The sequence below is a fragment of the Schistocerca nitens genome, chromosome 1 (assembly GCF_023898315.1).
Source record: "Schistocerca nitens isolate TAMUIC-IGC-003100 chromosome 1, iqSchNite1.1, whole genome shotgun sequence".
Lineage (NCBI taxonomy): Eukaryota > Metazoa > Arthropoda > Insecta > Orthoptera > Acrididae > Schistocerca > Schistocerca nitens.
The window spans coordinates 1,007,064,759-1,007,092,389 of record NC_064614.1 but is presented as its reverse complement, the minus strand read 5'-3'; the positions used below and the strand labels follow the sequence as shown (position 1 = coordinate 1,007,092,389).

General features: G+C 39.7%; 1 protein-coding gene across 1 annotated transcript; it reads left to right on the top strand.

Annotated features, from left to right (window-relative positions):
• The first annotated feature begins 1,039 nt into the window (after positions 1–1,039).
• Positions 1,040–27,348, top strand: LOC126195506 (programmed cell death protein 4). The gene is made up of 10 exons (XM_049934136.1): positions 1,040–1,491; positions 22,069–22,226; positions 22,314–22,415; positions 22,555–22,672; positions 22,784–22,943; positions 23,037–23,259; positions 25,004–25,114; positions 25,196–25,335; positions 25,420–25,852; positions 25,915–27,348. The coding sequence occupies exons 1-9, from the start codon at positions 1,221–1,223 to the stop codon at positions 25,481–25,483; spliced, it is 1,347 nt and encodes a 448-aa protein (XP_049790093.1). The 5' UTR covers positions 1,040–1,220; the 3' UTR covers positions 25,484–25,852; positions 25,915–27,348.
• The last annotated feature ends 283 nt before the right edge of the window (positions 27,349–27,631 follow it).

The window sequence follows — 27,631 nt, the reverse complement described above, 5'->3', positions numbered from 1 at the left end:
CTCAAATCGGAACTCACTTAGCAACTTTTCTAATTCATCTTTCTCTGTTACATCAACTGTACGTTATCAGCGAAATTAACATTTTAGCAGCAAGTTTTCCTGGGCATCTTAAGTTAGCGTGATTCTTTGTTACAAACTAATTTAAAATGAAAACTATGGTATCATTACAGCCATTCATAACAATTTTGTTGAAGTCTGCCTAATAAAACAAGACTATTATAGACAGCACTGAAAGCTGAAAAACCTATATACTGAACAGGTCCGTCTAAAGTTTTACGAATATTCTGTTCTAAAGGTGCATGAATATTTTTGCGCACGACGTGCGGACGATTATTTTAGATTTTCCTCTATTTGCAGCAATGTGTATGAAGTACTAAAATTTTCTGGATTCCACATCACAGGGCTGAAAATTCCATCCTGTATGTCTTTGTTTTGTGTGTCTAAGGAACTGAAGCTCCAAACACAACACGGAACTGAAACTGTAGTAAATAAGAATTATTCCGAATAACTGCTCGTAGATGCGTATTTAGTTTTATAGAACAAAGCTTCAGGCTCCGAATAGTATTCTGATGGGGCACTTTAAAACATTGCTTAGAAAAAAACACATTAAATGCTAACCTCATTTAAAGTGGCTTTATTTATTTGGTTCAAGAATTAGGGTGCATTCCCCTTTCCAGGGAGTGATATACATATCTCCACGAACAGATGCAGCAATTGCCAAAACGGCAGATGTGTTTAGCTCAAGTCTTGAAAGTCCGTTGTTTCTGTTAAGTATACTATCCCTCATTGAGAGTGAATGCAATATCCTCTTTAACAGCACGACATGTCCACCGCAGTAGAAAACGTAAGAGCTTTACTAAGAGCCATATTTCTACTGTGTTGACTATGTACATACGTTTCCGCGTTATTTCCGCTTTGTATCTAAATTACTCTTTCTTAAGCTCTATTTGGCAGTTTCAAGGTTATCACGTTGTTTATAAGCAAAAATAAGATATCCCGTACTGCGCATGCGCCAGCGTCACGTGTGCACACGGACTTGAGGAAGTAAACGGGAACTGGATGTTGTTGTGCTGTGATCGTTCTGGTTGGTGGATGTTTAGAGTTGTATTCTGTTTGAAGTGACCGTGAAAGGATTGCGAGTTTTCATATTTGGTGCACTGGAATTGGCAAGATAACAGTATAATCGATCTTGTTTGCCTTTGAGAGTGGTTTTCTTTAAAATGATGGAGCAGGATATGATTAACGGCCAGGACAATGATATTGACGAGGCAGTAGAAGATGGCGTCGTGAACGGCGATATTGCTGGAAAAGCCGGTCCAGGTGATTCTAAGGCTATTGACTCAGTTTCTGTGGATAACAGAATTAAGCGCAAAGCTAGAAGGCTGATCAAGCAGCTAAGCAAGGAAGTTGTAACAAATGGTACGTCGGTTGCTCTTCGCAAAAATAGCCGTCGACCAAGAAATGGTTTTGGCAGAGGACTGCCGAAGAAAGGTAAGATTTATCAGTAAGTCGCCCTTTAAGTACCGACAGTACTTTCAGAATGTTAAAATATAACTCTTGTTAGGAGGTGATAGAGAACAACTATTTTAATGTAGGCAAAGTTAAGAGTTTATGCGTTTTAGTCTTACGGGATACCGATTTTGTTCAGTAGCTGAAGGCGCGCGAAGTTATTGAAATTGGAATAATAATATAATATATTATTTGAAATTGGAAATATTATTTGTAATTTTGCAAATTGCGTGTGAGAGACTTCGAGCAGAAGAAATAATTTACTCCAAAATTGTACTAGTATAATAATAAGCATACTTGTGAATGATAGATATGTGAGAGGAATGTTTCCCTTAACAAAACAAAGTTTATCAAATGAGAGATCTGCAACGAAGAGTTATTTTTATAGCGGTATAATTAGGTAAAAAAAAAAAACAGTTCCTACGATGTTTGACGTGAACAGTTTCAGTAATTTACAATTGTTCTCAGTGTTCTGTGGTGGAGAAGAGCAGTTAGTCCGGCTACGGTTCTTCATTGGTTTGTTGTGGACTTTGTGGAATGTAGACGTAACTCATAAACATTCAAATAAGCCAATTAACTTCAATGTGAAGTGGCCCGAAGGGAACAGATTTAATCATGCTGAAAATAATTGTGCAAAGCAATCACTAGGCAGGCCTAATGTCGCATTAAACAAAAGTTAACAAGAGCTGAAACAAAAGTTAGAGGTTGCTTAGTCGTTCTGCCAGAATATCCTATCCATCCATTCAAAATTAAAGTGTTTAGTTAAAAAGAGGAAGAAATTCAGTGAAAGGAATGTTTTCTGTGTGTTGTAATTGTGTCATTGATATTTCAGCTCTTCTCCAGGTTGGTACTCATCAAAGTTGTTGTTTTTTCTGTTGCTTGTTTTGTGCCAGACTTTGAGGGGAATGTTCAGTAAATCATATGAAACATGGAAACGTAATGAAACTAGACGTGCTTTTCCCTCACAAAAGTGTGATACGCAGGTATCGTGACCATTAAAATACAATCTATTTGTTATTGTGGTGGTGCACCATCATTAAGAGGGTTTCTCGTTATTTCACTGTAACAGACGATTGTTTGGAAATGTGTGCACACTGGTGGCATGATGCTCATCTATTTTGACTGTTTTTACTAAGTGTACTGTATACTTTAACGAAACACTTTTTTATTGTTTAAGCTAGCTGACATAGTGTGTTGGTTATTCTATGAAAATAAACCTAAAGAGTAATTTTTTACCTCGCGTTATAAATTTTCTAATATTTTCACTTTTGAGGAAGGTATCCTATGATACAGAATACAAACCTAACAGTTTCAATTTGTAAGTTGCAGCCTGGCAATGTCACTTGTTAGATTGTTGCTGCAGGACCAGATACTGTCAGCTGCTTCTGTTATAAGTGGAGTTTACTACTTTAATGTGCAAGTTCATACAACATATATTTCGTAATGCTCAGTCACAATAAATGTCACTCATATTCCACCCAGTGAGCATTCGATATCGTGTAGGAATCAGCAAGACTGTAATTGTTGGGGTACCCCACTGCCTTCCTACAACTAGTAGAAGTGTGTGCATATTGTTGGGTGAACTATTAATGCCTGCACAGGTAAGTTATTGACTGAAGTGAAATAAAGTAGATATGGAGAATGCGCTGAGGCACAGTTTTACCGCTGTTGAATAGCACCAATGGTGTTGTCAAGCTATGTATCCACATATGAAGTATGTGTTCCATTCCTTTCCTTTCCAAGTCCCTGCACACAGCTCAGGACAGTGGGGCACAGTGCGATGAACCAGAGCAATGCCACTACCTATTTTCTCTCAGCCAGTTACTGGTTCTGAAAATTTCTTCTCCCGTGAATTCAGCTGTATACTGTCTAGTAAAAGTGTGAGTGCGTTTGTGGCCACGAGTACAGAAACAGGTTAGTCAGTGATTAGTGAATTCACTTTATTAATCTTAGTATATAGTAAGAAGTGGCTCAGTGGAAAAGTACCAGACTATAGATCCAAAGGTCTCTGCTTGGTCCCTGGCCAGTCTTAGGATTTTTGTCTATTACTTGTAGTTTCTTTCATATTGGTAATTTTTATTGATGTGGAAAATACCAAGATGCTCTGCGGTGTAGAATCCCCTCTAAATAGCTGGGTAAGTCTGTCCAAAGGCCAGAGGAAGGCAATGGCATACCACCTGCAACTGGACCATACCTAGTAAAGCACTGTGATCCTCAAAATAATCTTTGGATTGATGACTGCTTCACTTCTTTAGTTAGTAATAACTGTGATCTGTGTGCAGTTGGTAACAGATATAGTTAAAAATCAGTTTTGTGTGCCACATATATCGGAAGCAAAACCACATGATGATATCCTGCTTGTCTTTGATGTTTACTCATATTTTTAGTGGTGGTAGAATATTTATTGTAAGGAGTGTGATCTTAAATTAGGATAGTAAGTGGCCAAAATTGGGCATGTTTATAAGGCTCTCCAATAATTAGATGTTGTTATTGGCATTCTGTACCTGTTTGACAAATGAATGAAGTCTGGTCATAATGATATTTTAGTAACATTTATATTTTAGCTACTATTTTGTTTTCTGAGCGCAAATTGCCTACACTTACACGTAAAGATATTGCCATCTGTCTGTGGGTGGTGGTTCATTTCTGCAGTCTTTGACACAGTAAAGCATATGCCAACAATACGCCATTTCACCCATGAATAAGTGCCATGAAAACATTTAGAGAGCCGGCCGCGGTGGTCTCGCGGTTCTAGGCGCGCAGTCAGGAACCGTGCAACTGCTACGGTCGCAGGTTCGAATCCTGCCCCGGGCATGGATGTGTGTGATGTCCTTAGGTTAGTTAGGTTTAAGTAGTTCTAAGTTCTAGGGGACTGATGACCACAGCAGTTGAGTCCCATAGTGCTCAGAGCCATTTGAACCATTTGAAAACATTTAGAGAAGCCACAATTTCCATAAAGCGACTAGTTCTGAATCTCTCTGTTGGCAGTATGCAGCAATCAATTCATGATACTATTTTTAAGGTGCCATTTTTATTAACATCCACGACAAGAAAAGCACTAATTTAAACCTGTCACCCTCTTGTCGGGAACTTACGTTAAGGGCTATTGCTTCCGCATATTTGGAGACTTGTGCATATTAAGTTACATACTAGGCACTAGAAATGAATGTGTATGCTGTTAATGTGTCCGATTAAACGTCAAAAATTAGTTATTAGTTTTACTATGGTTAAAAGCAAAAGCAGCTACTATAGTACATTTGTTCGAGCACGCGAGAAAACGGGAGCCGGTACCCTGTGCGACGTGGCCAGCCGCATTGCGGCACTGGCGTCGGACGGAGAGCTGGAAACTTCTGGGTCACCTCTGGGCACCCCACCCACTGTGTGAACGACCGGGCACCGTGTGGTCGTGGACTCGCGTGTGCGGCCCCGGCTGCCTTGTGTAGGCAATATGTAGGAGGTTGAATTTGCGGGGGTGTGCCCATATGTGCCACAGAGCCCCATAAAAATTCTACATAAACGTATTTCCGGAGGTTGCAAGTATTGAAGTGCTGTAGTCCGCTGTTTCTCTTTGCATTGCGAAGGCAGGAGGCTACATAAACAAGTTCTGTTTTGTAGTAATATAGTCGTTAAGTCAAGAAAGTGTAGCGTATAACATGAGGATTGTGGAAATTGCTTCCTAATAATAAATGAAGTAATAATAAGTAACCATTAATTGAATGCTTTCGCAAGATTCCCACCCAAAAGATTTAAACCAACCCTTGTAATTTTCACACATTCTACTCTATTTCTGTCGTACTTAAAACGCAAAAGCCAACTTCCCAGGACACCCAAAGTTTAATAGTTTTTGACAGGATGGCATTAGTCCTAGGAATATTTATCAGGTATAGAAATGTATCTCTTAATACCCGCACGTTAAGTAGTTACAGCTGGAGAGTAGAAACGGTTTGTTAAGAAATTTAATGCCTGGAGTATTCTTGAATTTGAATTTTTTTCCACAAAATGAGTATTTATTATTCTGAAAACATGAAAGCTTTTAAAATGTTTTCTTGTAGTGGTTGTGTTCTTAGAACTACAGTTGCCTCTGGACGATCAGTGTTATTGTTAGTAGGTGTTAATAGTGTGTTACGTTACCGAAGGCCTCACGAATGTGCTTAAACAGGTAGTTCAGTTACTTAGATTTCGAAATTTTTGACGATCAAGATGCTGGTGTTTCATCTTTGTTGTATGAAGACTAAGAAGGTGATAAAGATTTTCAGGTAGAGGCAGAAATTCGCATTCGAAAACGGCATTATTATATCGTATCACGGCACATTACCGTAGGACACTTGCTATTACGTTCTCCCAGCAACAATTGATAAATGCCATTTTTCTGCTCACCTTGACATTTCATAAAGCAGTCAGTCATGAGGAGTTCGAAGAGTCCAGTAAATTAACCAATTAGCAGTATTGACTTTTTCACTCACATTCCAAACATGACTGCAAATTTCAGGCTCTAATTATTTACGGAAGTATGGGAAATTCGTGGAAACCGACCGCGAGAAATAACAGTTCGGTTTCCGGAGCAATGTAGGAACGTCCAAGATAATAGTAACACCTGCGACTTAGAAGACAGGTTAACGAAAGCCAAATCTACCTTTTGTAACATTTGTAGATTTAGAGATAACTGGGTTGTAGCTCACATCCGATGTTATTCAATCTACTCTTGGAGGAAGCACTGAAAGAAACCAAAGAAAAATTTGTAGAAGCATTTAAAATTTCGTGCGCAAAAATGAAAACTTCGAGTTACGCCGATTTGGGTGGGCAATTGAACAGAATAGTAGTGTTTTAGAAAGAGGCTAATAGATGAACAACAAGAGTAATGAAATGCAGTTGAATTAAATTAGGGACCGCTGTTTGACCAGCAAAATAACTGATGGTGGCCGAAGTAGAGACTATATAGAATGCAGAACGGCTATAGCAGGGAAAGCATTTCAGATAAAGAGAAATGAGTTAACGTTGGATATAAACTTATGTGTTAGCAAGGCTTTTCCGTAGTTTTCCTGGAATGTAGCCTTGCACTGCAGTGAAACGTGAACATTAGCTAAGAATGTGGAGCTCCATATAAGATTTACAAGAAACTCCGTTTTTAATTCGACAAGTTTTCCTTTATTTAGTTTCTGGGTGACTTATCGAATGCAATACGTATTACTGTTGTCGGAAACTAGTCGTACCGATCTCAATTGTTGTTGGGTTTATAAAATGACCTACTGATAATCTGTAATTAGAATTTACTTAGGCGACGCGTCTGTCAGCTCTCCCTTCTAACAAATCGTCCAACCAGTTCATTGTTGAACGTGGAGACCCAGTAAATGTTGTGCTGATTTCAGAGGTGGTGTTCAGATAACACGCACATCAAAAAAAGTTTTGCATCACCCCGGTTCCCAGAACTCCTGAAGATAGTCGTTGACTGTGGATATTGTATCACAGACACAGTCCCTTTGACTGTTCAGAGATGTCACTAAACCCGCCCAAAGATGTAAACAGCCATGCATGATCAGCGCCGACAACCGATCAGTCATTCCACCAGGAAGGAGGGACACGGCTCGTGTTGTCGGTAGTTAAGTGCCTAAACGATCAGTTCCGCGGTTCGATCGCGTCCGCATTGTTACTTCGTGCCAAGAAGGGCTCTCAACAAGGGAAGTGTCCAGGTGTCTCGGAGTGAACAAAAGCAATGTTGTTCGGACATGGAGGAGATACATAGGGACAGGAACTGTCGATGAGATGCCTCGCTCACACCGCCCAAGGGCTACTACTGCAGTGAATGACCGCTACGTACGGATCATGGCTCGGAGGAACACTGACAGCAACGCCACCATGTTGAATAATGCTTTTCGTGCAGGCACAGGAAGTCGTGTTTAGACTCAAACTGTGAGCAATAGGCTGCATGATGCGCAGCTTCACTCCCGACGTCCATGGCGAGGTCCATCTTTGCAACCACTACACCATGCAGTGTGGCACAGATGGGCCCAACGACATGATGAATGGACCGTTCAGAATTGGCAATATGTCCTCTTCACCGATGAGTGTCGCAAAGCCTTCAACCAGACAATCGTCGGAGACGTGTTTGGAGGCGACCCGGTCAGGCTGAACGCCTTACACACACTGTCCAGCGAGTGCAGCAAGGTGGAGGTTCCCTGCTTTTTTGTGGTGGCATTATGTGGGGCCGACGAACGCCGCTAGTGGTCATGGGAGGCGCCTTAACGGCTGTACGATACGTAAATTCCATCCTCCGACCGATAGTGCAACCATATCGGCAGTATGTTGGCAGACATTCGTCTTCATGGACGACAGTTCGCGCCCCCATCGTGCACATCTTGTGAATGACTTCCTTCAGGATAACGACATCGCTCGACTTGAGTGTCCAGCATATTCTCCAGACATGAACCCTATCGAACATGTCTGGGATAGATTGAAAAGGGCTGTTTATGGACGACGTGACCCATCAACCACTCTGAGGCATCTACGCCGAATCGCCGTTGAGGAGTGGGACAGCCTGGACCAATAGTGCCTTGATGTACTTGGGGATAGTATGCCACGAATCAATGCAAGAGGACGTGCTACTGCGTATTAGAGGCATCGGTGTGTACAGCAATCTGGACCACCACCTGTGAAAGTCTCGCTGAATGGTGGTACAACATACAATGTGTGGTTTTCATGAGCAATAAAAAGGGCGGAAATGATGTTTATGTTGATCACTATTCAATTTTCTGTACAGGTCTCGGAACCGAGGTGATGCAAAACTTTTTTAAATGTTTGTATATATTTTCCACTAGTCATGCGGCTGCTATTTCGTGTCCAAATCTTCGTTATTTTCCAGTCTTATGTGCGTAATTAAGACACATTTGCTTGCCGAGTCCGTAATTTGCGGTACACTTAAGGGCATGAGTTATCTGCGCACTACTTTGGGGAACCTGGTGTCAACGTAAGTTGCCCTTTGATTCAATGCCTATTCAAGAACGACGCACGTATGGCACATATGCCATTGATTGTTCCCTATAACCTCGGAAGTTACGATGAACGAAACATTAACTCCCGAAACATCTGGCGTACTCATCAATCTTTATCAGCTATCGGCAGCAGCTGTTAAGGCTTTGGGTGTAGAAGGTAGTAAACAAGCATTAGTCACTAGATCCAACAAAAAATCAGATTACCACAGAATTACTAATGAATCACCTTCAAAAGCAGTCATATATACATCGCTAGAATACCTTATTAACGTATGCTCCAAAATCCCTGCTATAAATATCCCATCCCCTAAGCAACAGCTACGTTACATGCCTGTACAACGAGCAGGCTTTTTCTGTGTTTTGGGCATTGTACACTTTCATTCAGATATGATCAATATGCTAGCATGTTGCTTATATCTGAATAATAAAATACTCTTACCAATAGCCTAGATGGAAGGGTAAGTGAACCAGAGACGTACAAGTTACAGATCGTTACATCCGCAATCAAGCATGGGGCCAGAAGTGTGTGATATTGTTTCAATCACTCTGTACATTCCTGTGCTTCCTTGTAAATTCTCCTTTGTGCGACCCCTTCATCTCGAGATTCCAGTAACATAAAATAAGGCATTCTTGGCCACAAAAACGGTGGAGGCGTTTATGTCCATAAAGGTCATTGAACTCGGCTCGCAGGTAAGAGGATGCCTATCTTATTCTGTACGAATGGTCCCCTTTTCATGTACAGGTCATGAACAGATTTTTTGTCGTTTTTGGAGTTCCTTTCTCAACAGTCGCGTCCTTTATTTCATTATTGTACATCAGCAGACTAGACAACTTCCTGAGTTAACGTCAGTTTTACCTACAGTGTCCAACAGCACTTCTAGTGGCACCAGAGAGTAATCGAGAAAATTTAGGCTGAAATTTGGCGTCCTAGCATGCAGTACATGTTGGATACAAAATACAAAGTTTATAAGGATCTTTTCTGTTGTTAAACGGAACTTTACCGTGTGTCAGTTTCATGAATATCACATGCCAAGTCGTATCGTTGGTTCTGATGACAGACAAATAAAACGTTAGGTTTTATAGCTGGTACGATAAGCGTGATCCTCCCTTGTCCGAAATCACATGATCGTGTCAAACTATGCCCTAAGACGTTCGGACGAAACTTCAGAGAAAAGATTCCATTCTTGTGGGATATAAGGATGGAATTAATTTCTAAATAAATGCTGCATCAGACGTCGTGTATAAGCCCGTAGCTTGATAAAGTGCCTTTAGACGAAACACTGCAAATCCAAAGTCGCCTTCATACACAAATGTCGTGTAAGACCTGACAAGCGTCGAGAGATTACGAAACCTAGCGTATGTTGAAAAGATTCATCCTTACCCATCAGCAACCGTATAATCAACCACCACAAAATCAAATGTATTAATAATTGACAAGTTACAATTGTGTATGTCTAGTGCATCATTGTTGCACCACGAATTGTGCGATCAAGGCCACATCACATACTAGTAATCATAAGCTGAGTACCTAAATTCCGAAGTTATGGATGCCGCCCTAATTACTGGTAGACCTCCGGGCTCTTGGTTCTTCAGAGCGTTTCACGTTAGCTACGCAAGACGCGTGACCGAGAGGAGAAAACTGAAGCACTGTGTTCAAGGTGGAAAAATCGCTACGCTTAGTTGTGTGAAAAATCGTAGTAGTAGACTAAGTCTACGGACAAATGTTGGAAAAATACAGTAGGAACTGCGACAGGAACATGGTTTATGGCCGATAATTGAGATTTTTAAAAATTTTCAGCACGCTATATAGCGATATAGCAGTGTGTCATATTCCACAAGTTCAAATACTAGAAAAACCGAAGTATTGTCAGTTGGTAGCAACTTGTGCACTGCTTCCATCTTCAGTTCTATGGTTTATGGGAGAACGATGATAATACAGAGTGCAGAGTGTTTCATTGCAGTCACAGCTTCTAACTTTGCATAGCATATCCACATGTACATTAGTGCGGGGAACTAAATACAATGTTGGCAGTAGTGTATTTTTAATTGTTTCAGCGCGTCAGATAACCGTTACGGAAGCCTGGCAACACAGCCAGTGAGCGCGCTTAACACTTTCACTTCTCAGCGGGCATATCCGCATCGATTTTGCCCGGCAACTACGCCGCTCCTTTCATGCTGAAATAAATAATTTTGAATTTATTAGAAACTACCTGAGTTTGAAAACATGTTTCTTTTCTTGTGATTTAAGGGCGGTAGTCCTACTTCACTACGGCTTGTTTCTAAGTTATGATTTCCGTGTCCATGATGATGATGATGATGATGATGATGATGATGATGATCTTCTCAGGCATTGTTTTACTCTGTTAATACACACGAATGTTGGTACACTTACCTCCATAGAATTGTTCACGCAGCAAAAACTTACGGTCAATGACACAAGAAGATAACACTAAAAATACTACGCGTTAAGAAAATCTGCTGCAATATCAGATGTAGAGCCTGCGACTGTAGGACGGAAATAAAATTTTCTGACTACATAGGCATTGTAAAAACTAAAGTTTACAGTAAATTAATTACAGAACAGTAAATGCCCTCCCCCTTTGTGATGGACCAGCTTCAAAAACGCAAGTCGCACACAGCCAAGGAAAGTGACCCAAGTCGAAAAACGGCGTCTGGTTCATATTGTTGAAAAATATGTACAAAGTGTCCCAAAGTCCACGAAGAATATAAGGGAATTTACTGTCAACAGTACTTAATTGAAATGTAAGGGAAGCTTACACTATGTCAGTATGAGTTTTATAGAATTAATTCTGTAAGTTGAGTTTTCTCAAATATTGCATTTTTGAGTTGCAACTGCTCTTGCCGGGATGTGAAGTGTGAATGATATGTAGAGACGGCATGAAATCATTCCTCTACCATTCACATGAAGCTATCTTACCCATTTTTCAGTTTTCAATGCCTCACAACTTAAGAAAAAGCTGAGACCACCAAAATGTGATGTTAATTATAAATTTCACAAACCTCTGTATTCAGAGGAGATTGAAGGAATCTAATGAGAATACATTTGATGTATATACTATTCTGAAAAATGATTCTACAGGGTGGTTAAAATTCAACTTTCTTTACTTGAGCCAGTATAGACGCAAAATTATTTACCGTGTGGCTACCCAACTTTATAGTAATGATGTCATGGTCAAACTATGTGCTGCTGGATTAGTGTCATGACACGCCGGTAGACGCATTAAAGGAATACTGAGAGGTCCTGTTTCCGCTGAAGAACATGAGTCGGAAGTTCGAATTAATTGGCGAATTGGGTATTGCTCGTGGACGAGGCAGACGGCCAATTGCGCCACAAATTGAAGTTACCATTGTTGCCATTGTTGAGAATGCTAGTGCTGTGTGCGATCTTCAAACAGTACACGAGTTGCCAAGACAGCAGAACATTCCATGGTCCACCGTTCAAACAGTGCTGCGAACAATTGTGAAAAGGTATCCAAACAAACTTCATTGCCCACAAACGCTGCCACTTGACGTTTGTAACCTGGAACATAAAATTGGTACACAATTTACCAGCGTTACCCTTTCTTGTGGAAATTATGGTTCTGTCAATGGTTTATTCGTTATTGCTCTTCCGCGTGTGCCTTCAATGTTTCCACAAATCTTCATTGCCCTAAATCAATCGTTTTCCACGGGAATCCTCGTAAGTAACAAAAGTTTAATTTATCCTCCGAATGCGAAAATATTTTGTTGACACCGACCTACATAGGGTGGAAGGATCACCACGATAAAATAACGGAAATCTGAGCTCGTACGGAAAGATAATAGGTGTTCATTCTTTCCGCGCGCTAAACGAGATTGGAATAATAGATAATTGTGAAGGTGGTTCGATGAACCCTCTGCCAGGCACTTAAATTTGATTTGCAGAGTATCCATGTAGATGTAGATAACTGCCCTGTGAATTTAACACTGCATTAGCATTTTTTCGTTTTTTCAAGAAATGCACGTCAATATGGACCTATTTTTCACAGTTTAATTCAACTAGAATGATCTTCGTAATTAACAGGCGTGTTGCAGATTGTATGTATTCTTCACTGTGTAACTGGTATTTAACGAGACTGGTAGAAAATGGGCAAAAAATTTGATTGTATCCTGCAAAATCAGCAAGTAATCGTAGTGTAGTTTATTAAATAGATGTCTTAAGTGTATGCAGTTTTCAAAAGATAATATATACACAGTCTTTACTACTTTAGTCACCCTACGTAGGGTTGGATGTACCGCACTCGAATTGTATTGAAATATGTGTAGTGTTTATAGTATAATTCAAGGTTGTGCCCCGTTTGCAGTTAGCAGAGTTGTTAGTATGTAATACATTGGTTCTAGCAGCTTACAAGCGATAATTTACCCAATATTAACAATGTTTTGAAATCGAGTGTACCTGCAGACTTTCCCTCCTATAAGCGATCGAACAGTGCCATTGTCAACAAACAACAGTGCTCAGGAACGACATGGTACGTCACTCAGAATAACAATCAATAACTGAACTAACGCGTAACGAATAATTCGTTAACTATCAAAGAGGACCCGTCAAGAGCTAGAAAAGGCCATTTTTTTACAATCCAGTTTGTTGTGGATTTATCTGCAAAAAAATGTTTTATTGCCATTACAGAATTTGTGTACTAAATTGACGTAGATGTTTTGCTTTACAAATCTGTAGCTCGACGTTTTGCGTTTTTAACCTTGTGATGCACATGTCCACTGCAGTGGACAAATGTTAATATCGCTTGTTTAGCGTTTTCAATCAGTCCTGAGACTGCAAATGCCACGCCGTCTACTCCGCTGCACCGAGCGAGGTGGCGCAGTGGTTAGCACACTGGACTCGCATTTGGTAGGATGACGGTTCAATCCTGCGTTCGGCAATCCTGATTCAGGTTTTCCGTGATTTCCCTAGATCACTTCAGGCAAATGTTGGGATGGTTTCTTTGAAAGGGCACGGCCGATTTCCTTCCTTCCCTAATCCGAACTTGTGCTCCGTCTCTGATGACCTCGTTGTCGACGGGACGTTAACACTAATCTCCTCCTCCTCTACTCCGCTGGACACACCCTACTGGTCTGTGCCCTGAGTGCATTTGCAGCCTCAAGACTGACTGGAAACGTCAAAGAAACGACCATTAACAGCTGTCTTTGCAATGAGCGTGTCCACCAATTGGGTTTTTTGCAGTAATTTTCGGAACTTTCAGTGCTTTTAGGCTGAAGTTGATTTGTAATTAGTTTCAGTGTAAAGAAATTCTAGTTCATTAAATTATCGCCAGATAGTGGCTCCGCACCAAAGTGTCAGAATATTGGAAACTAATGGGTACGTTCACGCACACGAAGGAATCCTCACTGAAGTTAAGCAATAGCTTAGGTAGACAGACACCATGGATGACGTTTACAGGGTGATAACAGGAGCAATGAAAAAAACAATTGTTAGAGTATGTGCTAAATAAATTTCATGGCTGTGGAATGCCTATGTGCCTGATATGCAAGATAGGCAAGCTTTTGGGCGAAGGGGCTCCATATGGCTTACTCTTCGCCCTTGATAGTGTGATGCAGCACGCAGGAACATAAAAATACTAACAGATTAACATCATTGCCAGGAGAATCAACAGTTTGAAGGTTACTTGCAACGAGTGAAATAGTGGGTGGGTACAGAATGAGCAAAGAATGGAGGTAACTAACTTGCAACGAGAATCTGGCAGAAGAAATGCCGACTAATTTAGCACGTGTTCACTTCAAAAAACTGCCGTTGTAATTCCGCTGTGTTTATATTGCAGCGCCCCTGTTCTGGAGGCGTGCTTGTGTGCGGATGCTGTAAGCATGGAGGGAGTTAGCCGCCAAGGCGCCTTATTGCGTTGGCAGAGCATTACGTGGCACTCCCCACCGGCTGTGACTTTCCTTTCTTCCTCCGTTAGCGTCGACGCAGCCGTCTTACGTAACACACGCCGCATAGGCACTGTTTATCTGAGTCGCCTGTTGTTAGTTTGTAAATAGCTTCGTATCTTAGTGCGAAGTAAATTATTTCGGAACTGCTAGTGGTAAAAGTGGGAGCTCTAAATTACATAATTATGTATATTTCATCAACGACGGGTATTAGACCTACCTCAGGCCATACTTATGTGAAACTTATTCGTTATGGCAATTAGACGTTTTTGCCTGATGCATTCCTCTCACAGAGAGGAGCATATTTTCTCTGATCGCCTTTGCTGTACTCATATCGTCGACAATTTTGGAAACACCATGACAAAGAAGAATGATGTTTTGATGCTCGTTTCACTCGCACCATTTTAAGCTGACTTCTTAGGTTCCTGCCTATTTGGGGAATCGCCACGTATTCGGAAATAATCAGCCATATATTTAACATATGTTTCTGATCAGACCTAAACGTAAATGACAGCGAATATTGCAGAGTATACTTGTATTACATTCATAAGGAAGTCTGAGGAGAATGTGTTTAAAATGCAAAGACTAAGAAAAAATTAGCATACAGAGGCACACGTTGTTGGACACCGTAACGTAATCCACGACTTGATCCACTATGCTACGGCGAAGCTTTGTCTTTTGTGTCAGCTATCATAATATCTTTCGAAGGCTTATATCGTTGATGCGCCATTAGCTGATACTTAAATATAGTGTGGCGTGTTCGTAGTAGATCGTCAATGCACCGTTGCGTTGTGGCAGACCTTGGGGCCTTCCGAACTGCGTGCTGCCACATGTCAATATGACGTCTCCATAGCTGTCAAAATACGTGTACAGCAAAGACGATCAGCGGAAATATAGACTTTTGTGAGAATGCGTCTGGCTCCAGCGTCTAATCATCATTGAAAGATTTTATCCCATTAATCACTGTTAAAGATGTAAAACGTCGTCTGCCCCCTTGGGATAATCAACGTCGTCCTCCAACACCTCGTTTCCCCCTTCCTCAGTGCTCTCTCTCTCTCTCTCTCTCTCTCTAAATTATAATGTCTACCAACTGCAAGATTAGTTGGAAGTAAAGTAGGTTTTCCTTCAGCCCAATACCTTATTCATCCAAGAAGGTTCGGGGTTTATAACTAACATCAGCCGGCCTGTGTGGCCGAGCGGTTCTGGGCGCTTCAGTCTGGAACCGCGCGACCACTACGGTCGCAGGTGTGAATCCTGCCTCGGGCATGGATGTGTGTCATGTCCTTAGGTTAGTTAGGTTTAAGTAGTTCTAAGTTTTATGGGACTGATGACCTCAGATGTTAAGTCCCTTAGTGCTCAGAGCCATTTTTTGAACTAACATCAAATTCGAACAAACATGACCTCCCGAAAAAGCTTTGACTAATCAAGGATCAAACCGTGAACATTAGGATTTGCAGACACCTCCTGAATCATCAAACCAATTGCTTGTTACGATTGGTAACAAAAGGCCTCTTAGTAGCCTTTCACTAATCTGCAAAATGTTCCTCGTGTGTTCATACCTGAAGACAGCACTAAAACACAACACAGATTGTGTAATTATTTCATTCCTTTGTTTCTTTAAAACAGAGGCGAATATCAGCGAGGACAGTTGAAAACCGTGGCTACTTGGATTCCAGAATCGTGCCAGTTCCGAAAATAGGTGACAGCGACGCAAAACAAGTTGGAAGGGTGTGGGGGGGTCGTCCCCGCGCTAACTGCGCAGCAAGTTGCTCACGTTCTTGCTGCCCAGCTCCCGCTGAAGGTCAGCATTGGCGCAGCGCCGCTACGCAAACCAGTGGTTTGTTATATCAACAATTTGTTCAACTTCTCACTGTATATCGAAGACTACAGAATTTACTCATTCTGGTTACAAATAAAAAGTTTTACAAGTAAGAATTTGGATTCTCTTACGGTGAGATAGGTTTATAGCGGTATGGGGATGGAGGTTGAAATTGCATGGCGTCGTTTTCAACTTGCACACAGAAGTGTGCACTAATAGTTTATTAGTACAACCAATGTAGTGAGGCTAAGCCGAGGGCAAACATTTCTTTAGACGAGTTCTTGGTCTACTTTGTTTTAGTGTGAAGTTTTTTGTTGGAACAGCTTCATTGGACAGTTTCCCCAAATATTTTCTCAGCTTACTTTATAGTCTCAAAGGTCTGCATATTTTGTGGATTCGAAGTACTAGGCCTCTTGCAGGAAACCGAAGTCTGAATTATTTCAAAAATATCTTTTTTAATGGGTAGAGCGAAAAACCCTAGCACGATTGGTTCCGTAAAATGTAAGTCATTCAAGAAGAATGTCGGCATTTACATAAAGAAATAATTTCTCAGCACAGTGAATGCAATTCGAGTATTTTTGTGATTTAAGGCTTGTAATGACTGGAGAAAGGGTGCACTCATCACATACCTCGCCCGAATGTAGAGCCGAAATGAGTAGTGCATGTTGCGCGTCGACGCAGATTTATTGCTCAAAGCTCCCGTCTCCAAGCGCAGACATGAGGGCCTCGGCGGGCCGCACGTAGCCCGTCAGCCGGCCGCAAGCCCACTAGGCCAAGGATTTTTGTTGGGACACGTGTGGCTGCCCCCAGATGAATAGTAAAACAAGCAGTAAGGCAGACGCTCGTACATTTAACTAGCTGCTGTGCGGACCCCAGCGTCTGACATGCTGTGGAATTTGTTATTCGTATTCGTTAAAAACACTGCGTCGTAACCAGCCGAAGAAATCAATACGGAAGACTGGCAGCAGCGCAGGAGTCACACGAGTCTACAAGCCCGGCTGCGACTGTACCGCGCCTGACCTTGAAGCGACCCAGCCGGCTTGGCCTTTTATTTTAGCTCGCCTAGAGACAGCGTTACCTGTTTCATTGGCCGCTTGAATGACGCAATAAAAACATGTTTACCAGCACGGCGGTGTGACAGCGGATAACGGTACGCCTTACGGTTGTTTAACATATCGAAATTAACCACATTTTTACGTATTCGAAAAGTCCGCATTCATTCCCAATACATTGTGTTATAAACATGGAAGTAGTAGTGTTACTGCACTGTAACAACCTATGAGCTTTTAACATTTATGGCCGCAAGTAATAAGCAAGTCGCACATTGTACGTCAGGCCCCTGAAAAATTGTATGGCGCTCGAAAGTCTATTCTTCTCCTAGTTAACCGTGCGCTGAAGTAGTAAAAAGACTTTCCCGTACAACCACTGTCAGGGCATTTATTTGTCTTATACGGTTAACTTCCTGGAGACAGAAGTCATTCCGGAGGAAAGCAGATTTTAATGAGGTAATATCTCGATCGTTGTCAATATAAAAAATAAATTTGTAATGAGCGCAGGTGGCTCCTGTATATAAGAAGGGTAAAAGAACGAGCCCTCAAAATTACAGATCATTATCTTTAACATCGGTTCAAATGGTTCAAATGGCTCTGAGCACTATGGGACTCAACTGCTGAGGTCATTAGTCCCCTAGAACTTAGAACTAGTTAAACCTAACTAACCTAAGGACATCACAAACATCCATGCCCGAGGCAGGATTCGAACCTGCGACCGTAGCGGTCCTGCGGTTCCAGACTGCAGCGCCTTTAACCGCACGGCCACTTCGGCCGGCTAATTTAACATCGGTTTGGTACAGGTTTCATGAACATATTCTCAGTTCGAATATAATAAATTTCCTACAGACGGTAAGGCTTTTGTCCACAAATCAGCACTAACTTAGAAAGCATAGCTCGTGCGTGACTGTTTTCCCTTTTTCTCACACGATATCCTGCTGTGAACCACGGATGAAAAGCAACAGGCAGATCCCATATTCCTAGATTTCCGGAAACGTTTGACACGGCGCCCTGCTGCAGACTGTTAATGGTAGTCGATCATACAGAATTGATTCCCAGATATGTGAGTGGCCGAAAGACTTCTTAACTAATAGAACCCAGTACGTTGTATTCATCAGAGACAAGGGTATCGTAAGGAGTGCCCCAGGGAAATATGATAGGACCGCTGCCATTTTCTATACAGTGTGTCCCAGGGGAAATGGTCATTATTCAGGATTATGACAGGATCCATCATTCGAAGTTAAAAGACTAGTAAACATGGACTCTAAAACTTTTGAGAGCTATGAGCACTATAGTGCGACCCATTCCTGATACTGCTTGAGCGTTTGGGATCCCCACCAGGTCGGTTAAAGGAAGATATCAAGCAGTTCGGGGGCAGGCTGCTAGATTTGTTTTCGAAAACTTACATCATCACACGAGGATTACTGAAGTGCTTCATGAACTCACAGGTATCCCTGGAGGGAAGACAATATGTGGTCACACACTATTGAGAAAATTTAGAGAGCCGGCGTTTGAAGCTGGCTGCAGACTGATTCTATTGCCTCCAACGTAAATTTGACCTAAGGAATACTAACATAAGAAAAATTAGGACTCTTACAGAGGGATGTACATAGCCGTTTCTCTCTAGCTCGATTTGCAAGTGGAACAGGAAAGGAAATGACTTGTAATCTACAAGGTACTTCGTAACAGCTGTTTTTCTTCGTGTCGGCAGTAAAATTGTTGTAGTAACGTGGTGTAGCGTGTCGTGTGCAGTCAACATACTGTGATACTCCAGTCGCAACGCTAAACTATCGATAATAACGCAGAGAATGCCTTTCATTAGAAATTCGTCAGTTATTCGCGTATCAGTTCTGACGTTCACTACACTTCTCATTTGTTCAGTATTAAGTTTCGAGGTCAGTAAAGATACTGTGATCCTTGCAAATATGTTGCTGAGATAACAGACGATACCTAGATTAAGCATTGGGTTCCACACTTTTATTAAACTTCTGTAGAGTAAATTCTCAGACACTCGTAATAATGATCGCTCCCTTTGATGCCAATAATAGTGAAATATTCAGTTTAGAGGAATTCCTATGCAAAAGCAGTAAGAGCACAGTTGTGATGTAGTCGAAAGAAAGAAAGAAGACACGGTGAAAAGATTAGAGAATATGCAAGGAAAAGGAAGAACAAATAAGAAAGAAAGATAAATGAAATTAATAGTGTTGCAAGCGATCGAGATCAAATCACTCAACAATTTCGAGTAAAATACGAAGCAATCCGGCTTTTAGTTTGGTTAGTTGTCGTCGGAGATCATTGCAATCCATTATGGACACTACCTCGGAATCGGAATGGAACACCACTGACGTCATGGGAAACAACTACAGTAGCGCATAACATGTTTAGTTTTCGGTTTTATTGGTGTTCATGGAGAATGGCAGATACGAAAGCTGTCGAAATATATTTGGGACGGAGGGAATAAAATCCACTGGGATAAAATCTCAAACTGGGTATTATTGTATACGGTATTTTTCTACAAACGGTAAGTACTACCTTATTTTCTCCATAATGGAGAATCAGGAACAAAATGGGAAGTTAAGTACTTGGTTAACATACTTTCAAAACAGGTTTTATTTCCAAGGTTCATTCCTTGTCTAGATGAGTAAAGATCGGTTTATGGAGGGTCATTTTCGTTCGGCATAGTAATCTTAGGTATTTTTGAAACCAATTTATTTAATCAGTTCGTATTTTAGTTTTTTGTTGTTATTGGAGGATAATTACCACCTGCATGTCGTGCCTGAAGACTTTTTCCCTAAATAACTGTCCTGGGTTCGCATAAAGCACGGTAGTGATTTTTAATACAGAATATGATAAAGTTTTTCTGATTTGCTGGTCCTTCTAATGGATATCTTAAATAGTGCCACATATCTGAACTTGTTCTTGATGGCATATAGGGAACCTAATGAATGAACAAAAGTATCAAGTACGCTCTCTATGTTATCGGCTGTCCATACGTAGCAGTTTTAATTCGTCACATTTACATATCATTTTAGATTAGAAATCGATGCCTTCTAATTACTTATCAGTAATTTTTCGACAAGCAATTTATTGGATATGTGCAGTTTAGGCCTTTTTTGTGCCTTTTCGATACCTTGAACCCAGGCAGCCCCCTTTTCGGAGACAAGGACGGCCTTATTCACCATGGTCGCTACTAAAATAAATTCTGCTGTCTAGGCTTGAGTGTTAAAGTAAATACATAAACAGTAAAAAGAAATTCGTTCATATGCGCAGAATCCTGAAGGTTACAGATACGAGGTATATTCATATCTTTGAGACAGATCGGAGGTAGTGACGTCTCCCAAACCTACATCTGCAATTTTCAATTCGCACACGTAATCTGAAAAGCAATATTTTGATTACAACCACAACCAGATTTTTTATTCCTCTTAAAGGAGCACATTTACTGATAAGCATCTTTATTGCTTTGTAGATTGAAGGTACCATCAGTTTTTCAGCCAGTGTTTAGTTTTATAAATGAAATAATGCTATTTGTTATCTTTAGGCGTATTTGGTTTTCGTTCTGGCTGTATTTCAACAGCGAGTAGCAAGCATGGAAAGCTGTGAGGGCAGCGCTTAGCGACGAAGGTCGTTCGCCCAGGTGCAGTGGGGTTGATGACTCGTTGCGACAGCTCAGCTACTGAAGTAGATACAACGGGCGCTGTGGCGAGCCCAGTCACTTAGCGCGCGACAGGTCTCTACTTCATCCTCAGAATAGACGCTGCCATACGGGGCTAAGACAACAGCTCTAAATCTGCTTGGCATACTACCGCGAGTTCGTAAATGCCAGTCTCGTTAATCATAGTGCCCAAATAGTGGTACGATCCTCGATTCCAGGATTCAACCCTTACCTCATTTTGAGAAAAGCAGCCTACAGTGGACAGACTAAGTTTCCAATATTTGTCTGCATAATTTAATATTTTGATTCTAAGTGGGTTATTTCAGAAACAAATTATTTCGAGCAGTTTTAACACCAAGGTTAAACTGGCGTAAAAAAAAGATATAACGGAAAACTGATTGGTTCAACAGTAACTGTTAACCCTAGTAAAGACAATTTTCTTACAACCGAACTGATTTCTGCTCTTCTTTTTTTAAGTGTGAAGCCAGTTACTGTGTCAGGCATTTTCCACTCATTCATTGTTGTGCCTTATTACTATCAGTTACTACACACAGGCTATTACTGACTTATTGCACAGCTGTGAATTTGAAAACTTGAAACTGTACACTTTTGCTATAGTTTTTAGTGCATTCTCTTTTTATACAACATTTGAGAGCTATATTACGCCAATAATGCTCACACTCCTCTTGTCATTATGTGTGTACCTGAAGTAAGAGAAGTATCCTTCTGCAGTAGGGAGGACTAGGTATGTGTTTTTGTCATACATTCTGTACCATTCAGAGTAAAAAAAATCATGCAAAAAAGAAAAAAATGATGGCACACTTTTTAACATAGAATTTTAATTATTTTAAGTGTTTCCACCTCAAACCAGTTTCTTTTTATTTTTCACTTCGACAAATGTCACCAAAAGTCTGCTTTGCATTAGAGTATAATACTGAAAAGTCAAACCAAGCCAAATGTGTTTGACATTGAGGTCTGTATCTCAAGAACTGATGAGTGAGCTTTTCCAGCAGATTTATTGGAGGAGGTGCAAGTGGATGTTTTGAAAGCTGTCATAGCTACTCCTATACCAGAAAAAATTTCTGGATTCATACATGAAAAGGTCTCTTACGCACAATCTTTTCTTTACAGGTGGTGCCGGAGGTAAAGGAGTTTGGGGTAAACTGGGATCAGAACTGGAGGAAGCTGATGTTGACATGAATGATCCAAATTATGATGATGATTCTTTGGACAGCGGAGATGTTGCACTTGAGACAATCATTCCACAGTTATCAGAAGAGGAAATTAGGGTGATTACCTAGACAATGCTATTTTTGATACTGATACGACTGTGCCTTGAATTGTGAGTGTATTTGTAATATTGTTCTGTATTCTAGAAAGCTGCCGAACCTATTATTCTGGAATATTTTGAGCATGGTGACACAGCTGAAGCAGCATTAGCTTTTGATGAACTAAACTGTGCCAACAAGAGGTTTATGGTTGGTATATTGATTAAGTAATCCTAGCAGTAATTCATTGTAATATACGTTCTTAGCTTGGTGTTAACAAAAGGATTTAAGGAAACGTAAAAGAAACCTCTTGAAAATGATGAAGTGCGATGTCAACATTTATTTCTAGATTCCTATGCTGGCTATAGAAATTGCCATGGATCACAAACCATCTCACCGTGAAATGACATCGGTCCTGATATCAGACTTCTATGGCCGTGTCGTTTCACAGAAAGACATTGCCTTAGGTTTGTATATATTTTCTTAATATTAATTGAATGACCTCATTTGACAGTAAATTTAAATTTTATGTTGAGTAGTGTTGCAAAATATTAAATTATTTTCGTATCTTTTTATAGCATTTGATCTCCTGTTGAAAAATCTTCCTGATCTTATTTTGGATACACCTGACGCAGCCACAGTTCTGGGCAATTTTATTGCAAGAGCAGTGGCTGATGACTGTCTTCCTCCCAAATTTGTCATGAGCTACAAGGACAAGGTGGAATGTGAGCATGCAAGGTATGTATTGTGAGGGAATTATGTTTACTACATCTTTAACAATATATGACGAAAGAATAGAAGCATACATTAATCATATATGATATTTGCCAGGAAAGCTCTCAGTCGAGCTGATACTTTGCTTTCCATAAAGCACGGTATGGTCAGGCTTGATAATGTGTGGGGTGTCGGTGGTGGATTGAGGCCTGTAAAATACTTGACACGCCAGATGACACTACTACTGCAAGAATACTTATCATCAGAAGATCTTCAGGAAGCGACCAGATGCTTATTGGAGCTTGAGGTGCCTCATTTTCACCATGAATTAGTTTACGAGGTATGTATATTTTTTATTTACAAAATTAATATTTTGTGCCAATATTTATTTTGGTGGATTTCTTTCTTTGAAAGAGACATGTACATGCACTTGCATCTCTTTGCATCCAGGTTGTGCTCTACCTACATCCCTTTGCCACCAATGTAAATTCTTTCCCCAAACAATAATTTTATCTTGGAACTCTTCCATTTGGTCTGTGTTTGCATAGAAAAATAACAGTATCAGAAATTGAGTCCGCCTAGATGCAAAACACGTTATTCGTATATTTCTCTATTTTCCCAAACTAGTTGCGGTGACAATCACCATCATCAGTGGGTTTTTTAAATCTAAAACATACAGAAAATAGCATAGTTATACAAACAGTGGCACATTATTACATTTTTACTATTTGTTTTTTTGAAATATAGTTTTCTACAGATACTTTCATATTACCCTATTAATTGTATGTTAAAGCATGTTTTTGAGAGTTATTGTTGCTGTTTACAACATATTTTCTGTGATTCCACTCCCAACCCCATGCGAACATGTCATCTGTAACTGTGTGAACGGCTGTTAGTATACAAAATATTAAAAGGAGAACTTAATATGTCAGCAATATACACTTGGGGTTGTGGTAATGTTGTAGAATCCAGTTATTTTGTGTGTACTGAGCTGTTCCTTAGCTATTCGTGTACTCACTTTCATTGGATGGTATGTAGCTGATTCTATACACATAAAAACAAAACTTCTGTACATTGTTTATGATCAAGAACATTACACTATCTTGCTGTTCGCATGCTTTGCGAGAGGTGCATCGCTTGTGGCAAGAAAGTCTATGAAAACTGTAGCCACGAATTAAGACTACTTCTGTTCCTTATTTATGTTTCTGTGTGTGATGGGGAGATGGTTCTTTTGCATGTGTGTGCTTTCTGTTCTGTGTCCTTGGTCAGTTCTCTCAGAGTGGTAAAGAATGTGTTGTCGCAAAGTGTTGTGTTTTCGTTTATTACATTTTTCCCTTCGACTATAGCTTTTTGCATGTAGTAATTTTCTTTTATTGTTAGTTGTTGGTATAGACTGTTGCTTTTTTTCAGAATGTGTAGATCGTTTTCAATATTAGTGGGATTATGGTTTTTGTTCATTAAATGTTCTGCAAAAGTTGACTGTGTGCTGTCACTCTTTATAGCTCTCATGTGCTCTGTGTTCCTTGTTCAGAAGTCAGGCCCAATAAATAAGACAAACAAGCATAAAAAAAAACCGCACAGAAAATGTCGCAAACAGCGACAATAACTCTCAAAAACATGCTGTAACATACAATAAATAAGGTAGTATGAAAGTATCCATAGAAAACTATATTTCAAAAAACGAATAGTAAACATATAATAATGTGCCACTGAGAATGACACGGCATTCGGATGGTCCCGGTAGGCCACTCGTGGCCTGACACAGAGGCCACTCTGTTTGTATAACCATGCTATTTTCTGCATGTTTTAGATTAAAAAAAAAACACTGATGATTGTGATATTTGTCGCTGAAACTAGTTTGGAAAACAGAAATAAACGAATAACAACGTGTTTTGCATCTAGGCGGACTCAATTTGAAATTGTTGTCTTTCCCCAAACACTGATAGTCTGTGATAATGAAAAACAATTTCTCATTCTGGTTTCAGTGAAGGTATTCAGTTTAAAAGCAAAGTTTTAATTGCTGCGTTTAAGTCAACATTTGTGTGACTTTCTTTCTTATTTTACAGTTTTGCTTTTTTTTCCAGGCTGTTGTAATGACAATAGAAGCTATCAATGGCCACACAGAAGAACTTATGTGTAAATTATTGAAGTCTCTGTACAGTGCAATTATAATAACACCAGATATGATGGACAGGGTAGGTGGATTATGGTGATTTCTTTTTGTTATTGCAGTAAATCAGTAAATAGCTGCAAGTCAATGTGCTGTTCACTTGCAGGGTTTCCTCAGAGTGTATGAAGATATGCCAGATATTTGCCTTGATGTTCCTCTAGCTTATACAGTTTTGGAAAGATTTGTAGAAAGATGTCAGAAAGCTGGAATCCTTGGCGAAGAGGTTATTAAGAAGCTGCCCTCGAGGTATGCCAGTCGGTTACAATTATTTTTTGTTTCAATTCTGGTCCATACTTCTGTAATTTATGTTTAAATATATGTTGTTTGCAGGGGCCGCAAGCGTTTTGTGTCTGAGGGTGATGGTGGTCGTGTGAAGAGCTATGATTTTGTTTGAAAGAAGATGGACACACACACACATACAACTGACATCAGTATGAAAGTTGAAAGCTAGATTGAAGTTGAAAGATAGTTTGCCATATCATTCTTATGTGTCCAGTTGGCAGAGGCAAGAGTACCCATGGCTTCCCACTGTGCAGTGTACATGTTTTATGTCAGTTACGTGCAGCATTGTGCACAGAGTTACAAAAGATCCTCAATGAGGATTTCCCTTCTTCATTATTTTCAATTTAGTTTTTTTATGATTTTGATTACTTTCTATTTTCCACACTCATTCTACCAGCTACTCTTATACAAAAACAGAGTTAAAGAAGTATTTAAAATGTAATTTGTGTGTTTGAGTTATTTTGTTAGTACTATCACTTAGGTAACATCATTTGCATTTTCTTTTATCATCTTTTCTATTTAGAGTGTTGATGTGGCACTTAGGTAACAGCATTTGCATTTTCTTTTATCATCTTTTCTATTTAGAGTGTTGATGTGGCACATCGAATAACATCTTAATAGTGCACAAGGCACATTTTGTCACCATTCCAAATGGATATCAATGTAACTGGGGAGCATATGTTGAAATAAATAACAGATAAGGTGATTAAATGAAATTTTATTCATATCAATACACTTGATTTAACAGTATTGTGATTGGCTTCATTCTTGGTTGATTCGTGATAGTATGAGACAAGTAGAAACTTTCCCCTGTTAAAACTGCATTGGATTAGTTCCACTTGCTAATGAAATTAAAAAACTTTTTGACCTTCTTAAGAAAATAAAACTACTCAGAAATATTTATGAATTATGAAACTGTCATGATGCGAAGTATCTTCCTTGAGGAACAGGGATTGTGGAGAATAAAACTGAATCATAGCTGCACCTGTCATACTACTAGTCCTTGTCTCTGTACGATCCAGTCATATATGATGAAATAAAGAACAATCTGAGGGTGCCGAAAATATGGCAAGGAGGTCATTGGAGGCTAAAAGGAGCAACATTGTTTTGTTGTGTGTAGTAAACAAATGTGTTCTCAGTTAAGATAAGATTTTAAATTAATATTCGGATTGACCGACAGTTCTGCCTGTGTTGTGCAAGTTTATCTAGCATTTATATGTCTAGTGTGTTGGTATACCATATTCCTATATTCTCAAGGAAGCTACTAGAGATTGACAACTGATGCATTTACAGAATATTATTTTTAACATGAGAGAAATTAGAGAAGTTGATTTATTACTCTGAACTGTTTTGTTTGTTGTCATAATTGTAATGCAAGCTTTGTTCATATCTGTCAATTTGTAATGTTGTGACTCAATGACTGATTACATAATCATCATCATCATCATATTTGTCGTCTTCTTCTTCTTCTTCTTCTTCTTCTTCTTCTTCTGTCTTTAAATCATGATCTACTTATAGTGTCTCAGACCCATCACTATCATCTGCACCCCAAATAACTTCAATTGTGTGAAGAAAACAGGTAAAAATAATGCTGCCAATAGTGAGATGTGATTTTTGTTTTAAGATAGTGGAAATAATCTTCCATTTTGAACATAATATGTATGGCATATAATGTCGATTTTGAGAAGATTTCTTATGGTAATATGATAGTCATAGAAATTTTCATTCTCTTCTCAAAGACCAAAAAATGTAATGCTATTTCACCTTTAAAAAAAAAAAATGAAGATGTCACTCACCTTATTCTGTTATTTGTATATGGTGTGCAAAGTGTAAGCAGGAAATATTTCCTTTGTTCTGTGTTAGGTTGCATACACTAAATGTCGAATAACTGCCTCATTTTGTAGAAATGGGTAATGAAACTGTTTAGTTTTTCCTTTGTGTGTGTGTGTGTGTGTGTGTGTGTGTGTGTGTGTGTGTCAGGAAAGGGGGGGGGGGTTATGTACATAGTGCAAATATTTGACTTTACTATGGTTAGGCACAAAAAATACAAAATTTAAAAAAAAAGTACAAAATAATACAAATTTACTGGTTGTCAGTATTCCTGTACAAGGACTATAATTTTCAGAATTGCTAAAGGTTATGGTAATGATTAATGATGTGTAAATTTTCTGAAACAATGTGTTACTTCGTTAGTTTATAATGTGAAACTTCCAATGTTGTTTTTTCATGTTTGAAATATAAAATTTAGATATAGAGTAAC

What these genes read in the sequence shown, in the direction of transcription:
- LOC126195506 (XM_049934136.1), top strand. Translation starts at nt 1,221, where the DNA reads ATGATGGAGCAGGATATGATTAACGGCCAGGACAATGATATTGACGAG. An exon ending in GTGGAATGTGAGCATGCAAG is followed by an intron (nt 22,944 to 23,036) that starts GTATGTATTGTG and finishes GATATTTGCCAG; the next exon opens with GAAAGCTCTCAGTCGAGCTG. An exon ending in CACCAGATATGATGGACAGG is followed by an intron (nt 25,115 to 25,195) that starts GTAGGTGGATTA and finishes GTTCACTTGCAG; the next exon opens with GGTTTCCTCAGAGTGTATGA.